The sequence below is a fragment of the Bufo bufo genome, chromosome 10 (genome assembly GCF_905171765.1).
Source record: "Bufo bufo chromosome 10, aBufBuf1.1, whole genome shotgun sequence".
Lineage (NCBI taxonomy): Eukaryota > Metazoa > Chordata > Amphibia > Anura > Bufonidae > Bufo > Bufo bufo.
The window spans coordinates 111,784,148-111,801,421 of NC_053398.1; the positions used below are offsets into that span (position 1 = coordinate 111,784,148).

At 48.3% G+C, this 17,274-nt stretch overlaps 1 protein-coding gene across 2 annotated transcripts in view; it reads right to left on the reverse strand.

Annotated features, from left to right (window-relative positions):
• Window positions 1–17,274, reverse strand: part of RBL2 (RB transcriptional corepressor like 2) — a 53,952-nt gene that overhangs the window by 36,074 nt on the left and 604 nt on the right. Inside the window, exons 2-4 of one of the 2 annotated variants that reach the window (XM_040409723.1) lie at window positions 12,934–13,064; window positions 9,763–9,963; window positions 8,412–8,476 (exon numbers count right to left, since the gene is read on the reverse strand). In XM_040409723.1, the coding sequence (XP_040265657.1) occupies window positions 8,412–8,476; window positions 9,763–9,963; window positions 12,934–13,064 (397 nt within the window). Of the gene's footprint in view, window positions 1–4,231; window positions 4,286–8,411; window positions 8,477–9,762; window positions 9,964–12,933; window positions 13,065–17,274 lie in introns of those variants that run through there. The other variant, XM_040409724.1, reaches the window with a different exon arrangement.

The window sequence follows — 17,274 nt, forward strand, 5'->3', positions numbered from 1 at the left end:
TAAAAGTTATAGCGTTTACAAACTATGGTACAAAAATGTGAATTTCCGCTTTTTGAAGCAGCTCTGACTTTCTGAGCACCTGTCATGTTTCCTGAGGTTCTACAATGGCCAGACAGTACAAACACCCCACAAGTGACCCCATTTTGGAAAGAAGACACCCCAAGGTATTCGCTGATGGGCATAGTGAGTTCATGGAAGTTTTTATTTTTTGTCACAAGTTAGTGGAATATGAGACTTTGTAAGAAAAAAAATCATCATTTTCCGCTAACTTGTGACAAAAAATAAAAAATTCTAGGAACTCGCCATGCCCCTCACGGAATACCTTGGGGTGTCTTCTTTCCAAAATGGGGTCACTTGTGGGGTAGTTATACTGCCCTGGCATTTTCCAGGGGCCCTAATGTGTGGTAAGTAGGTAAATGACCTGTGAAATCCTAAAGGTGCTCTTTGGAATATGGGCCCCTTTGCCCACCTAGGCTGCAAAAAAGTGTCACACATCTGGTATCGCCGTATTCAGGAGAAGTTGGGCAATGTGTTTTGGGGTGTCTTTTTACATATACCCATGCTGGGTGAGAGAAATATCTCGGCAAAAGACAACTTTTCCCATTTTTTATACAAAGTTGGCATTTGACCAAGCTATTTATCTCACCCAGCATGGGTATATGTAAAATGGCACCCCAAAACACATTGCCCAACTTCTCCTGAGTACGGCGATACCACATGTGTGACACTTTTTTGCAGCCTAGATGCGCAAAGGGGCCCACATTCATTTTATGAGGGCATTTTTAGACATTTGGATCCCAGACTTCTTCTCACGCTTTAGGGCCCCTAGAATGCCAGGGCAGTATAAATACCCCACATGTGACCCCATTTTGGAAAGAAGACACCCCAAGGTATTCAATGAGGGGTATGGCGAGTTCATAGAAATTATTTTTTTTTTTTGGCACAAGTTAGCGGAAATAGATATTTTTTTTTTTTTCTCACAAAGTCTCCCTTTCCGCTAACTTGGGACCAAAATTTCAATCTTTCATGGACTCAATATGCTCCTCACGGAATACCTTGGGGTGTCTTCTTTCCGAAATGGGGTCACATGTGGGGTATTTATACTGCCCTGGAATTCTAGGGGCCCTAAAGCGTGAGAAGAAGTCTGGAATATAAATGTCTAAAAATTTTTACGCATTTGGATTCCGTGAGGGGTATGGTGAGTTCATGTGAGATTTTATTTTTTGACACAAGTTAGTGGAATATGAGACTTTGTAAGAAAAAAAATAATAATTTCCGCTAACTTGGGCCCAAAAAAATGTCTGAATGCACCCTTACAGGGGGGTGATCAATGACAGGGGGGTGATCAATGACAGGGGGGTGATCAGGGAGTCTGTATGGGGTGATCACCCCCCTGTCATTGATCACCCCCCTATAAGGCTCCATTCAGATGTCCGTATGCGTTTTGCGGATCCGATCCATGTATCAGTGGATCCGTAAAAATCATACGGACATCTGAATGCAGCCTTACAGGGGGGTGATCAATGACAGGGGGGTGATCAGGGAGTCTATATGGGGTGATCACTCTCCTGTAAGGCTCCATTCAGATGTCCGTATGTGTTTTGCGGATCCGATCCATGTATCAGTGGATCCGTAAAAATTATACGGACATCTGAATGCAGCCTTACAGGGGGGTGATCAATGACAGGGGGGTAATCAATGACAGGGGGGTGATCAGGGAGTCTATATGGGGTGATCACCTCCGTCATTGATCACTCCCCTGTAAGGCTCCATTCAGACGTCCGTATGATTTTTACGGATCCGATCCATCTATCAGTGGATCCGTAAAATTCATACGGTCCTCTGATTGGAGCCTTACAGGGGGGTGATCAATGACAGGGGGGTAATCAATGACAGGGGGGTGATCAGGGAATCTATATGGGGTGATCACTCCCCTGTAAGGCTCCATTCAGATGTCCGTATGTGTTTTGCGGATCCGATCCATGTATCAGTGGATCCGTAAAAATTATACGGACATCTGAATGCAGCCTTACAGGGGGGGTGATCAATGACAGGGGGGTAATCAATGACAGGGGGGGTGATCAGGGAGTCTATATGGGGTGATAACCACAGTCATTGATCACTCCCCTGTAAGGCTCCATTCAGACGTCCGTATGATTTTTACAGATCCGATCCATCTATCAGTGGATCCGTAAAATTCATACGGACCTCTGAATGGAGCCTTACAGGGGGGTGATCAATGACAGAGGGGTAATCAATGACATGGGGGTGATCAGGGAGTCTATATAGGGTGATCAGGGGTGATCAAGGGTGAATAAGGGGTTAATAAGTGACAGGGGGGGGGGGTGTAGTGTAGTGGTGCTTGGTGCAACATATTACTGAGCTACCTGTGTCCTCTGGTGGTCGATCCAAACAAAGGGGACCACCAGAGGACCAGGTAGCAGGTATATTAGACGCTGTTATCAAAACAGCATCTAATATACCTGTTAGGGGTTAAAAAAATCACATCTCCAGCCTGCCAGCGAACGATCGCCGCTGGCAGGCTGGAGATCAACTCTCTTACCTTCCGTTCCTGTAAGTGTGCGCGCGTTCACAGGAAATCTCGGCCATCGCGAGAGGACGCGTATATGCGTCCACCCAGAAGAGCAGGGCCGCCGCCAGGACGCAATCCTGCGTACGGCGGTCCTGAGGAGGTTAAGGCTACATTCATAAGAAAAAAAAAAGAAAAAGAAAAAAAACATCAGGTAAAAGCTGAGGGTTTTTTCTTTTCACGGATGCCTTTCTGAGAAACAGATGTTAAAAACCCTTATTCACTAAACTGCTGTCAAAAAAACTGCGGTGTGAATAACCCCATAGACTACTATTGAAGGATGAAAAACGAGAAAAGGGGCGATTCTAATTTTTAATACTATTTTTTTTTTTATTATAGTTTTAAAAACATTTTTTCACTTTTTTTTTTTACTGTACTTCTTAGTCCCCCTTATGGTGCTCAAACATGCCATCTGATCGGGTGTCCCATGGAATACTATTGCAGGCTTCCGGTCAGGTCTTGGGCTCGGCTTTGCAGGCAGCTCACTATGACAGGTCAGGCCCCAGGCTGTCATGGCAACTGATTGGAGCCCCATGATTTTGCTGCAGCGGCTCCAATTGGAGGACAGTGGGAGCCCCCTCCCTCTGTTTAACCTCACAGATGCTGCGGCATCTGAGGGGTTAAATCACCGGGATCAGATTCATCCGTTTCTGGTCACTGCCAACAGGTGTCAACCTTATTACCTAGCTGGCGCCTGCCTTGTATGGCGTACGCTCAGTGCGCAAGCCCACTTCTTAGAATGTACATGTACCGGATTATGTATTAAGGGGTTAACAACATGCGCTCCTGGCTGGAGTAGACTTCACTTCTCGGGCACGGACGGCAGAAGACCCGACAAAACTGATTAAGGCCTCATTCACACAACGGTATTTAAGGTCCTCGTCTGATCCGCATTTTTGGAAGATTGCACGCAGTCCATTCACATCTACGGGTCCGCAAAAAATGCGGACGATATCCACATCCGTATGGCCGTGACGCAAATTGCAGAACATGTCCTAGCCATCCGTAAAACGCAGATACTGGTCGTGTGCATCCCGCACTTTTCCCTGGCACCATTGTCAATATGCCTATTCTTGTCCGTTTGACAATGGTGCCCGCGAAAAGTGCGGGATGCTCACGGGCCGGTATATGCATTTTACACAGCGCAAAAGCTGTACGGTCATGTGAATGTAGCGTAAGAGACATGCGCCTCTTAATAAACTGGTCATAACTTCAGTGGGGTCATAACTAAGATTGGCGTGCGCAACGCTGGTCTTTAGTAAATGACCCCCCCCCCCATTGTGTTACGTCTATGCTTGGACGAGCCCTTATCCCCGATTCACACAGCGTCCGGTACTTTAGTTGTAAAATTTTCAGTGTGGATTCCAGGGCAGGAGAGAAATTTGTATTCTGATGCGTTTCGCTCACAGAGGATTTCCTGCGCGTTTCGCTCACAGGTTGCACCGTAATTTGCACCATGTTCTGATACTACCCACATATCCCCCGCACCATAGAACAGCGCACAATCCTTATGGTCCACAATCCTTATGGTCCACATAATCTATAGGCACAACACTTTCCTGTATGTTTCATACAGCACAGCACGCAGACTGGCCGTGTACACCCCCCCCCCCCACCAGCCGTAAAACGCAGCATGCCTACCAGCTCCGGGGACGAGACGGGTCTGCAGACAGCCGGAGCCCCAGGTCGGAAGCAGCTGTCGCACTCACTGAGAGGGAATGTGAATCTTTAAGAAGGGCTGGCTTGTCTGACAAGGAAACGGTCCCTCCTTGGCCTCGGAGTAGAGGGAGTATTACAGGGACAAGCCCAAACCTGCCCTGTGTACGCCCGGTTGCCAGGACATGACTACCAGCGATGCCGGGATGCTGGGGGTTATTAAGCAGCCCATTGGATTTCCAACATGATGGCGACCAGAAAAAAAAAAAAAAAGATATTGTTAACCAATTTCATGCTGCAGGTAGGATTTTCTTTTTGTAGATATCTAGAGAGGGAAACATCGGGGTCTCCTACTGAATCATTTCCGAGTCCTTCAAACTCCCTGGAGGGGGAGAGTTATCAAAACTGGTGGAAAGAAAAACGGGCGTAGTTGCCCATAGCAACCGATCAGATTCCACCTTACATTTTCCAAAGGTGCTTGGCGTTTGACGTTTGGTAGTGGTGGGGGTCCGGACGTCGGTCTCAACAAATTTACCAACACTGACACCTGGAAAGAGGTGTTAATGTTGGCGAAAGACAACCCTAGTCAGGGGCTGGAGTAGTGTTTATGTCGGGCGCATGCCTCGCCATAAATGAGGCGCATCCTACGCCTGCGCAACGGGCAAACAAGATCCCGGGGTAAAAAGTCAGCCTTTGTAAATGACCCCCATTTCCTTACTGTTAAAGCGCTTGTCCAAGACGGTTTACAGCGAACTGTATGAAATGCAGAAATGAACGGCTCTCTTAACCTCTTAAAGGGGCGGTCTCACTTCAGTAAGAGGCATTTATGCAGAGAAAGTCAATACAAGGCGCTTTAGTATTGTGATTGTCCATATTGCTTCCTTTGCTGGCTGGACTCATTTTTCCATCCCCTTAAAACACGACTCATTTCCATGGTTACGACCACCCCGCAATCCATCAGTGGTGGTCGTATAGGCTGAAGTGAGACAACCCCTTTAAACGCATAATGCTGTACCATGTACGGCATTACGCGCAAGGGATTGTAAGGAGCGGGCTGCTGGATACAATACAGCAGGCACCCGGGTGCAATGACCGGGATTGGCGATGGCGCAGAAAACGGTCATTTAACCCCTCAGGCGCCATGTTCAAAAGCGATTGCGACATCTGTGAGGTAAGGCAGAGGGATGTGGCTCCCTCTGCCTTCTGATCGAAGCCCCCATAGTGAAATTGCGGGGCTTCGATCAGTTGCCATGACAGCCTGGGGCCTGCTGAAAGCTCCCAGCCATTATGTGACAGGGATCAACGGGGGCGTTTCCATTACACCTAGAAGCTCTGCTCTCTCTGCATCTACTGCACCCTCTGCACTTTGATTGCCAGGGTCAGGTGTGATGACGTTTTCACTGTCTGGTCCTGTCAAATTGCAGAGGGTGCGGCAGTTGCAGAGAGAGCAGAGCCTCCAAGTGTAACGATAACGCCCCCGTTACTCCTAGAGACTCATTTGCATATAATAAAACATAATTTCTCTCAGCAATGCGGACACATATGAACATGGGACCAACACAGATGCCTTCAGCTGCCAAGTGCACATGTAACAGGTCAGCCGGTGTCATAGGGACAAAACTGCTGACAGATGCCCTTTAACGCATATTAGACCCACCATTTCCACTATACTCCACCCCTTGTTGAGCATGTCACAAAAATGTGTACAAACCCTAGATGCGCTAAAAAGCGCCACTTTTTACACACATTTTTGGCGCAAATTAGTAAATCTGGGCCACAGCCTGCTTCAATATGGGCAGTACATGAATTTGTAGGGACTGTCCTTAATTTTCAGAGACAGTCCTGGCAAATCTGCTCTAGGACAAAATTGGAAGGGGCTAATTTAAGGGCCATGTACACCTTCGGAGGCAATTTTTGTTTATGATTGCATTTTTGGCTATAAATCTTTTTTTCAATAGGCTTTTATTAAAAATCAGCTTCAATTTCCTGACACTGTGCAACCCCTTCAACTCCGATCCCAGCAGTTTAGCCTCTTAGATGCCGATGTCAATACTGACTGCGGCATCAAACTGGTTCTAGAGAAAGAGGGGCCCCTAGCCCTGCCATGTATGGAAGACTATACCGCCTGGCCTTTGGCAGGGCAAAATAGGCATTATGGTAATTGTAACGGATCTCCTAGCACCCCGACTGGGTACTTTCGTTGATGGATGCTCCTAGTGCTTCCCGAGGGCTCCAAGCACTCCGCTCGACACCGTAAGCACTGCCGACCCCACGAACCGCCGTAGCTTGGTTGGGATCTTGTCGTCTTCTACCTACCCTGGACCTACGACAAGGTTTCCAGGTTCCAGTGGGTGACCCTCTCTTCTTTCAGAGAACGATGCAGGAGCAAGCTCTTACAAGAGCTAGGGATTATACTCTGGAGAGTATAAGGATTATAGCAATCCCCAGAGTGTACTTCTCCAATCCCCCAAACATGAGCCCAGACTTCATGAAGGCTAGAACAGGACACTTTAATGGGGCTACATGCCAGCCTTTTATGCAGGTCTTCCAGCAAGGGACACCCCCATGGGGACATTGTGGAAGACTGAGACAGTTTTTACATAAACCAATCACATGCAGTTACAGGCAGAAAACACACACGTGATACAATTAATCAACACAATGGGATAAAGTAATCACTCACAGGCAGAAACTACCCATTTTTCCCTTTGGAAAAGCTGGGGGGGGGGGGGGGTAGCTCCATAGTTCTGGATCCATAGTCCAACGGAAGGAGGCTAGCCCTCAGGCCTCTCCAGCAGCCCCAGTGACGGTTCAGTCCGTCACAGTAATTATTACAGTAACTGACAATACACTGGTACAGTATTCTAGTATATTTTATAGACAATCAGGAGATCGCATGTGGGACACAGGGGTGCCCCTATACAGAAAGTTTCCCCCTGCACAGTCCATGGAAGGTCTGACCCTGTACAGAAATTCTCCCCCTGCACAGTCCATTGCAGGGCTGCCTCCGTACAGACAGTGTCCCCCTGCACAGTCCACGGCAGGGCTGCCTCCGTACAGACAGCGTCCCCCTGCAGAGTCCACGGCAGGGCTGCCTCCGTACAGACAGCGTCCCCCTGCAGAGTCCATGGCAGGGCTGCCTCCGTACAGACAGTCTCCCCCTGCACAGTCCATGGCAGCGCTGCCTCTGTACAGACAGTCTCCCCCTGCACAGTCCATGGCAGCGCTGCCTCTGTACAGACAGTCTCCCCCTGCACAGTCCATGGCAGCGCTGCCTCCGTACAGAAAGTCTCCCCCTGCAGAGTCCATGGCAGGGCTGCCTCCGTACAGACAGTCTCCCCCTGCACAGTCCATGGCAGCGCTGCCTCCGTACAGAAAGTCTCCCCCTGCACAGTCCATGGCAGGGCTGCCTCTGTACAGACAGTCTCCCCCTGCACAGTCCATGGCAGCGCTGCCTCCGTACAGAAAGTCTCCCCCTGCAGAGTCCATGGCAGGGCTGCCTCCGTACAGACAGCCTCCCCCTGCACAGTCCATGTTCCCCGCTGTGAAATAGGAGCTGCGACTGCACTGAGGCAGGGAGTCAGCTCCAGGCAGCATCTGACTCGGTAAAGGAGGGGTACAGCTGTCATACTTATATGCATTTGAGAAACACTTATATGATGGACTTTCCTCTGACATGACAGGCTCTCCTGCAATGTATTCCTAAATGTCTGAATTTTTGGGACTGGCAACCTGGCGATCCCTGGACCTGACCCTCCGGTTGTATTCTAATGCCTGGCCATATCCAAATATGGTGCACCTCTTATAGAAGCAGTTCTAGGGCGCTCTTAGCACTAGTTCACATGGCATTTTTTCAGTTTCAGTGCCACTTGCAATTAAGCCTCATTTAATAGCGCTAAACCACGAGCCTACACCTGCCACGGATTCAAGTGGCCTCCATCCAGACACTGCGCCAAGAAAAGACATGTGCTTTCTTGTGGCGGTTATAAAGCACAGCCGCATGATGTGCAGCGCGACCTCCCACTGAAGACGATGAGAGACAGAGCCAGCGCTGCTGCTTACTGGTGTGCTATCTGCGCCAAATTCTGCCAGCAAAAAGCCCAGTGTAAACAGGGCCCAAGACTTCTACAAAGGACACATATGGCACATTTTACATCTTCCTTACCTTTGGCATTGATGAACAACACCCAGCAGAACTGAAACACTTCAGATACGGTGCACGGCTGACGCCTGGAATTAAAGGGATGGGATCAAGATGTGCAAAAAAAAAATAGTGCGGACAAAGTTCTTACATCGTCACAAAAGGAGATGGTTTATACTGAAAAAAAATCTGATGAACTGGACCAAAATTTACATCCGGTAATTTACATATTTTCCAGTCTGAAAACCCGGAGGAGCACACTAAGACAGACTGGCCAATAGCAGGACGCGACGGGGACGAGCCTACATATCGTCACACGGTACCCGCGTGTGGGTATCAGGGGCGACGCGGGTGTCGGGAGCAGGATAACCCCTTCAATTCAGCAGACAATGACCGTCTCCGGGTATGCACAGGGCTAAGGGGAGGCGTCTAGGGTAATACTATCAGGGTACATTCAGATGCTGCAGTTGAAAATGCATCAAAATCACATCGGAAAAAACGTGTGCATTTTTGCTATGGTTTTCAGTGCGGTTGCAGTTTTACACCTGAAACATGATAAATAAATGTATTTCACCCACAACATCTGTTTTGACATTAAAAAAAAAATGTGCACATCTGAATATCCCATTTAGGCCTCATGCACATGACCGTATGTATTTTGCAGTCCATCCGTGTTGCATCCACATTCTTTGCAGACCCTTTGACTTAAATGCGTCCATAGTGTGGCCAGGTACTATCTTTTTGCGGAACGGATGTACAGATGCAGAAAGCACGCATATCATCCACGTGCTTTCCACATCCATATGTCAGTTCAGCAATATGTCCGCAAAATGCAGACCACGGACCTGTTGAAGTCAAGGGTTCTGCAAAAAAATATGCAGACTGCACACAAACTTCATACGCACACCGCAAAACGGACACAGTCGTGTGCATGGAGCCTAAAAGGGCTTTTATGGGAGGAAAATAATGATGACCTATCCTCAATACCTAATTGGTGGGATTCTGACGCCCAGCACTACCACCGATCAGCTGCTTGGGAAGGCGCAGCTTACCAATCACAGCGCCATTCATTGTGTAGTGGCGGTGTTTGGTATTGCAGCCCATTCCCTTAAATGACACAGAGTTGCCCCTAGGCCATGTGCTGATGAACATGATGTCAATGGACTAGGAAGAGGTGAGTGCCCACTTCAATCTGCTGATCGGTGGGGGTGCTAGGAGCTGGACCCCACTAGTCAGATACTGATGACCTATCCTGAGCTGGCTGTATGAAACCTGACCTGCCCTGACCTCACTAGACAACCATACCAACTAGGAATATAACAAATATTTGAATAAATGGGGAAAAGAAGGCATGTTCTAAAATCTCAGAATCTACCTTTGTTTGCGGCTTCTGTGCTGCCGTGGCTGCTCCTCTTGTGCGTTCTTGAAGATCTGCTGGAAGATGGGATCATACTTCTTGAAGAGTACGGCAGTGACCGTGAAATTGCGCTCGAGCTTCTTGGTTCTCTCTCGGAATTCTGCAGGTAAGTTGGCCATGTCCGCCCACTTCTTCATCTTGTTGAAAAACTCAATCATGCTTTACAAAGGGATAAAAATAAATAAAAAAAAGACAGTTGAACAGCAGTGTAAGGGTTAAGGCCTGTTCACATCTGAGTTCGGAGCCTCCACATCACAATGCTGGTGTGAACGTAGCCCAAGAAACCTGATCAAGCTTTACAGGGAATGTAGAATTTAAAAGGGTTGTCCAGATTCAGAACTGAACCCGGACATATCCCCTTCTTCCCCCACTCAGCCCCTATGACATGAGATGCCCCTATGACATTTCATGCTCCGATGCTAAATCGCGCAGGGCAAGGGCTTTTACGGCAGAATCGGTGACATACCGGGCTCTCCATGGGTAAGCTAGGTGGAGGCTTCCACCTAGCAGTGAGCCCGGTGATGTCACCGACACTAATGGGCGGGCTTTAGCGCTGCCCTGGTCTGTAAAAGTGTCGGTGATGTCACCGGGAACACTGCTAGGGGGAAGCCTCGGCCTAGCAGTGTAAAAACGTAAACAAAAAAGACCTTGACACCGGTGGATATGTCCGGGTTCAGCTCCGAATCTGGACAACCCCTTTGAGTTTCTTTACTAACCAAAAGGAGATAGTAATACATTATCGTTTTCAGATCCATTTTTGTTTTCTGATTGTAGATTTTTTAAATTCTATTTCCTGTAAATAATTATGGAGGTGGCCATCTTGCCTGAGCTGCTAACAGAGATGCTTTACAGGAACCACATGGACCACAGGACACAACAGACAAGAGATTCTCGTTGATGTCCATTAGTGTTGTGGGCATGCTCAGTGACCTGTGTAGAGGTCACTGTGCAGGGAGGGGGAGGAGGTGAGCTGTGACATCACCCATTGAGAATGCTGGATCCTGAGTTATCTATACAGAGGTGCTATCTTTCACTGTAAGCCCCCTGTGATGATAATGAGAAGATTTCGGAGAATTGATCTCTATAGAGCATGCCCAAACACTGCATAGAGTAATTATGCCTCAAGTACCTGTTTTTTCAGCGCTTTCCCTTCCCTTTTCTCAACATCACTGTCTCCTGGCAGGATGTGTACATGCAGGACTTCCTGTTTAAAGCTTCCTAATGGGTTTTCTAACCAATCCCAGCATGCTTGGCTCTGTTATGTTTCTCAGGGATCTGTCTGCCACACGGTCATGATCCCTACACCTTCCCTCTCCATGTTAGTTAGGAGGAGCAAGCACTGTGAAACATTACACAGCAAGTCAGGCTGATTAGAAAACCCAGCAGGAAGCTGTCAAAAACAGGAAGTTCTGCAGGTAAACATCCTGCCAGGATGCAGTGATGATGGGAAAAAGGAGAAGGAAAGTGCTGACGTGAAAAACAGGTATATGGAGCAAAAATATTTTTTTTTGGTTGCTTTGGGCACTAGAATCATTTTCTTTTCACCAACACTTGGGCACATTAGGTCCAGAAAACCAGGGGGCACCATAACAAGTATGTAACAACAATGTCAAATTCCAGTTGATAAATGTTTTGTGAGATCTAACACAAATTCATATTAGGGTTCTGATGTCAGTAATGACAAGCTCTGTACAGCGCTGCAGAATATTTTGGCGCTATATAAACAACAAAAATAACAAAGAAAATCATGAAAAAAAAACTTTCATGAAAACGGTGGATTAAAGGGCATCTGTCAGCAGGGTCAACCCTATTAAACCGGACATCATGCCTAGTAGGGCTGATCCTGCTGATTAAAAACATACTTTTCTACTGCCAATCTGTTGCTACGTTTAGGAGATGGCTGCTTTAATAGGGTTGATACTGCTGACAGATACTATTTAACCACCTAACTGATTTGCAGGAGCTCAGCTCCGTCTGTGGGAAAAGTACTTAACTGTTCTGCCCGAACTGGAAGGGGGAAGGCTGACTTAGCTGCTGATATCTCCTGAATGGTAGCAGCTAGAAGCCTGGGACTTGTCTTGTTTGAAAGCTGACAAAATGACACCATTTGCCCAAGATAAACAGGAGATACCACTGTTAGGTTTTACCCGCGATTATTCACTAGTCGATTTCTGCTTTTACTCTCACTTTCAACTGTATTCACTGCATCCCGATTTCTAAGGGCTCATGCACACGACAGTATGGCTTTTTCAGTGTTTTGCAATCCGTTTTTTATGGATCTGTTGTTCCGTTTTTTGCTTCCGTTTCCTTTCCATTTGTCCGTTCCGTTTTTCCGTATGCCATATACAGTATACAGTAATTACATAGAAAAAAATTGGTCTGGGCATAACATTTTCAATAGATGGTTCAGCAAAAACGGAACGGATACGGACGACATACAGATGCATTTCCGTATGTGTTCCTTTTTTTGCGGACCCATTGACTTGAATGGAGCCAAGTACGATTCACACAGCTAGACAGTTAACCCTTTGTGACAGAATGGCTGCCCCCGAAGGTGTACATAGCCTTTAAAGGCTATGTACACCTTTGGGGGAATTCTTTTTATTATTGCATTGTTACTCATTTTGAGCTAAAAATCTTTTTTTTAATTGGTCTTTATTAAAAATATGGAGTCCTTTTTTTGTGAATAGCTGAGATGCTCTAGTAGCACCCTCTGGATTTTCTCTCTTTTCCATCAGACCAGGAGCAGACGGGCTCCTTATCTCGGCTCTCTGACGTTATAAACGCTCAGTTCTTATCTTACTGATAAGAATGTGGCTTAAATAGGTGTTTATGACCTCTTAGTAAATTAGAGATAAGGGTGATTAGATGGCAGGCACAAAGTGAAAGTACCAGTTAGAAAAACAGCTAACCCTTTGTGACAGAATGGTTCAATATTTTTAATAAAGGCCAATTGAAAATATGATTTTTAGCCCAAAATTAGTAAAAATGCTATCATAAAAAAACCATCGTCTCTGAAGGTGTACACAGCCTTTAAGGCCTTATAGAATGCATTTCAGATATGTGCACACACTCTTACCCTATAGACCACATGTGTACGTTTATATTAATAATAGTAAATTGCATTACCTTAGCTCTGTTGAGGTCAGAATCCTCGTGAGAGACACATAATTTCCTTCCGCCGTTCCTCTGCCCACCGTTGGCACAGACTGCCGACACGCAACGTACAATGCGCACGCCAACCAATGCAGTGCGTTTCCCTGCAGATAATAAGATGAGGAGGGCCTCTGCATTATTGCTTCCTTGACCAAAAGGTTTTCTCTAAACACAAACACAGTTCCCCCATGTAAAGCTGGCAAAACATGTTATGCATGCGTGTGTATGGGGGAGGGGCACAACATCGGGGTATCTCATCTGTATGGACAGCCAAAAAAGATGAATCTGGAGATGGAGTCTTCTCCATCATCCATCCCGCCTTTTTAACTTTTAGAGCAACGTTCCTCAACCCGTGGCCCCCCAGCTGCTGCAAAACTACAACTCCCATCATACCCTGCCAGCCTGCAGCTATAGGGGCATGAGGCGAGTTGTTGTTTTGCCACAGCTGGAGACCCACTGCTTAGAATTTGCTGTTTGATGGCACATGGGTGTCATGGCTTCCTGCAACAGAAGGACGTCCTGTGGAGACCTGCCAAGCAAAAAGACTTGGCGTTCCATGAATTATACGGTACTACATTTTCTCCGTAGTGACAGACGCCATTCCCTCATCTCCTCCTGCTTTACATAATTAACCTGGGCGATTTACGATTATTACCTTATTATTTATGACCCGTATTTGGCGGTTCAGATTTTTTGCAGCCACATGGTGAACCATGAAGAAAGGGACGTGCACGGCTATGGCGCCTCCGGTCAGCACAACACTTCGGCCTTCTCCCCACTAATGCAGGTAGTGATGGAGTGGGCGAATAGGGGTATATCACCGCCAGCTGACACCATAACCCGCTGCACACTTACCAACATTTAGGAGGTCAAAAATCAAGACCTTTATAAAGTGTGCTTGTACTTTTAACAAACTTTTTTGGGGTGTACAGAAGCCCGCTTTGTTGGATTGTTCTGCCAACACTGAGACTTTTGACAAGTATGCCATCGGTGCCCCATGATCGCAGTCAGGTGTGCCAGCAGGGTGGCAGAGGAAGTGATTTCCCTCTGTCTAACCATGTAGACGCTGCAGCCGCTATCTAGGAGGTTAACTAAGTAGAGGTGTCTTGCTGGGTCTTCCTGGTCACCCCTGCTTTAGGCCTCGTGCACACAACCGTATTTTTGGTCCGTATCCAATTTAAAGGGGTTGTCCGAGTTCAGAACTGACCCCGGACATGCCCTTATTTTCACTCAGGCAGCCCCCCTGAGGCTAGCATCTCATGCTCCGATGCGCTACCTTGCCCTGCGCTAGATCGCGCAGGGCAGGGGCTCTTTTGTTTACAGCACACTGCTGGGCGATAGCTTCCGCCCAGCAGTGTGTTCGGTGACATCACCGGATCTGATGGGCATGCTTTAGCGCTGCCCTAGCCGTTTTACTGGCTACTGCAGCGCCCATCAGTGCTGGTGATGTCACCGGGCTTCCTGGCAGCCCCATGGAGAGCCCGGTTCGTCACCGGAACTCCTGAAAATGCCTTTGCCCTGCGCGATTTAGCGCAAGGCAAAGGAGAGCATCGGCGCATGAACTGCTCCGATGCTCAAGTCAGGGGGGCCGCCGGGGTGAAAATGGGGGATGTGTCCGGGTTCAGCGCTGAACCCGGACAACCCCTTTAAACGAGGCCGCAAAAAACACGTTGTCTGCATCCGTCTGTTCGTCCTGCAAAACAGATAAAACATGACCCGTATTGTGGCCTGCAAACAGCGGATCCACAATATATGGGCACTGGCTGTTTGTGCCCCGAATCACAGATGTGGGCCCATTCACTTGAACAGGTCCGCAATCTAGAAAGTGGAACCAGTACGGAGCACTTCCACGGGGTTTCCATCTGTGCATGCACGGACCGTCGGATGTGGATCAAGTGAATGGGTCCTGCGTCCACATACGGCGGCCCCGCGGTCGGTGCCTGTGTGCATGAGCCCTTATAGTGCAGCAGCGATCATGGCACGCCAGACCGTTAGAGCAGCCGCTATTTATATATGCCAGCCTACCGCTGTGCCGCTTATTACACGGTACCCCTATGTAATACAGAGGCATAGGTGCTGTACTCTGCGCGCCCCTGTAGGGTGCCACAACACTGCATAGAAATCCAGGGGAGAAAAATAGCTCCTCGGGGTTCATCAGAGGCACACTGGGGGCACAGCGCGGATCTGTAGCGGGCAGTGGGCACTGCAGTATGGATCTGTAATATCAGCCCGGGCTTTACCTATAGACACTGAGCAGATGCCTCCAAGCAATCAATCATTGTCTCCGAGGTAAATAATCCCTGTAATCCCCCAGGGAGCTCTACAAGGAAGCCCTGTAATCAGCATCTCTCCAAGGAGATGGCATCAAGCTGCTCCCAAGCCAAGCCTGACCAAAGCCCTGCAGCACCGAGTCCTGGACATTAGCCCCAAGCTGACAACACAACAAACCGCCCCATAGTAACCGCCCCGGCCTCCACAGGATCCCCGCGCAGGCGATGGACGCCTCCTCTGTCTTCCTTTTTATTGTTGTACTTTGTGTTACATTTAGTTTCTCATTTAATTAAACTGTTGCTTTCTTCAACTTCACTGAACTTTCCTTAGGTCATAAATCAGCGGACGAGATCTTTCCGAAGGTCGCTCTAGGTCTCATGCACACGACCATATGTATTCCGTGGTCCACAAACCGCAGATCTGCAAAATACGGATCCCGGCCGTGGGCATGCCGCACTTTCCTCCATCCCCGTTCTTGTCTGCCATTCTAGAATTTGCGGACGGCACGTGGGCTGTCTGCATTTTTTTTTGTGGCCCTCACTGAAATGAATGGGTCCAGTCCTGCACCCCAGCTCCCGTTCGTCCATTTTCCAGTCTCCAGCTTGTCGTCTTCTAGCCGGTCAAGGTCTTGTGCGCCGCTACAGCCGGTAACTGGCTTCAGCAGTGATGTGTCCCTAAGCAACACTAAAGTCAGTCATTGGCTGCAGCGGCGCACAGGAGACCATGACAGGAAGGAGGAGTGACGGCAAGCAGGACCACTGCAGTGGGGAGCGGGTGAGTATGAATCCTTCAGTAGGCGATAATAGTTAAAAGGGGTTGTCCAGGCGTTTAATATTAATGACCTATCCTCAGGAGAGCCCGGACAACCCCTTTAACTATTTCTGGAAAACTCCTTTAAAGCCTTTAAAGTAGGTTCAATGCCTTTAAGTGCACCCCGGTAATGTAGCAGAGGGCTAGTGCACCTGGTCTGTAAGGTCAGGCTCACCTCTTGCCTGAACATTAGTTTCTTGTCACATAAGAAGACACCAGTGCTATAATGGGCACACGGCAGGTGGGGGCCCCCGTTACAGGTTTTGTACTGTGGCCCTGGAGTTGCATGCTACGCCTCCTCACCCCACTTGTTTTAGTAAATAATTGTGAGGGTACTTTCACACTGGCGTTAGTCTTTTCCGGCATTGAGTTCCGTCCTAGGGGCTCAATACTGGAAAATAACTGATCAGTTTTATCCTAATGCATTCTGAATGGAGAGCAATCCGTTCAGGATGCTTCAGGATGTCTTCAGTTCAGTCTTTTTGACTGATCAGGACGGAGATAATACTGCAGCGTGCTACGGCTTTATCTCTGGCCCAAAAAAACGGAAGACTTGCCTGAATGCTGGATTCAGCATTTTTTCCATAAGAATGTATTAGTGCCGGATCCGGCATTCAAAATACCAGAATGCCGGACCCGTCCTTCCGGTCTGCGCATGCGCAGACCGTGATTTGCTGGATGACACCGGAAAGATGGATCCGGCATTTCAATGCATTTGTAAGGCTACTTTCACACTTGCGGCAGGACGGATCCGACAGGCTGTTCACCATGTCGGATCCGTCCTTCCGCTATTTTGCCGTGCCGCCGGACTGCCGCTCCGTCCCCATTGACTATAATGGGGACGAGGGCGGAGCTCTGGCGCAGCACGGCGAAAGCCGCCGGACTAAAAAGTCCTGCATGTCCGACTTTTTAGTCTGGCGGCTTTCGCCGTGCTGCGCCGGAGCTCCGCCCCTGTCCCCATTATAGTCAATGGGGATGGAGCGGCAGTCCAGCGGCACGGCGAAATAGCGGAAGGACGGATCCGACATGGTGAACAGCCTGTCGGATCCGTCCTGCCGCAAGTGTGAAAGTAGCCTAAGACTGTTTAGGATCCTGATCAGTCTTACAAATACCATACATGTCCCAGTAGAGTCAGACCAGAATCAGACTACACAGGGCTTGTTTGTAGTCCGTCACCATGGAGACAGTTTGTGCCCACAGCCCTGTACGGGGCCCAACAGCCCAGGTTACATC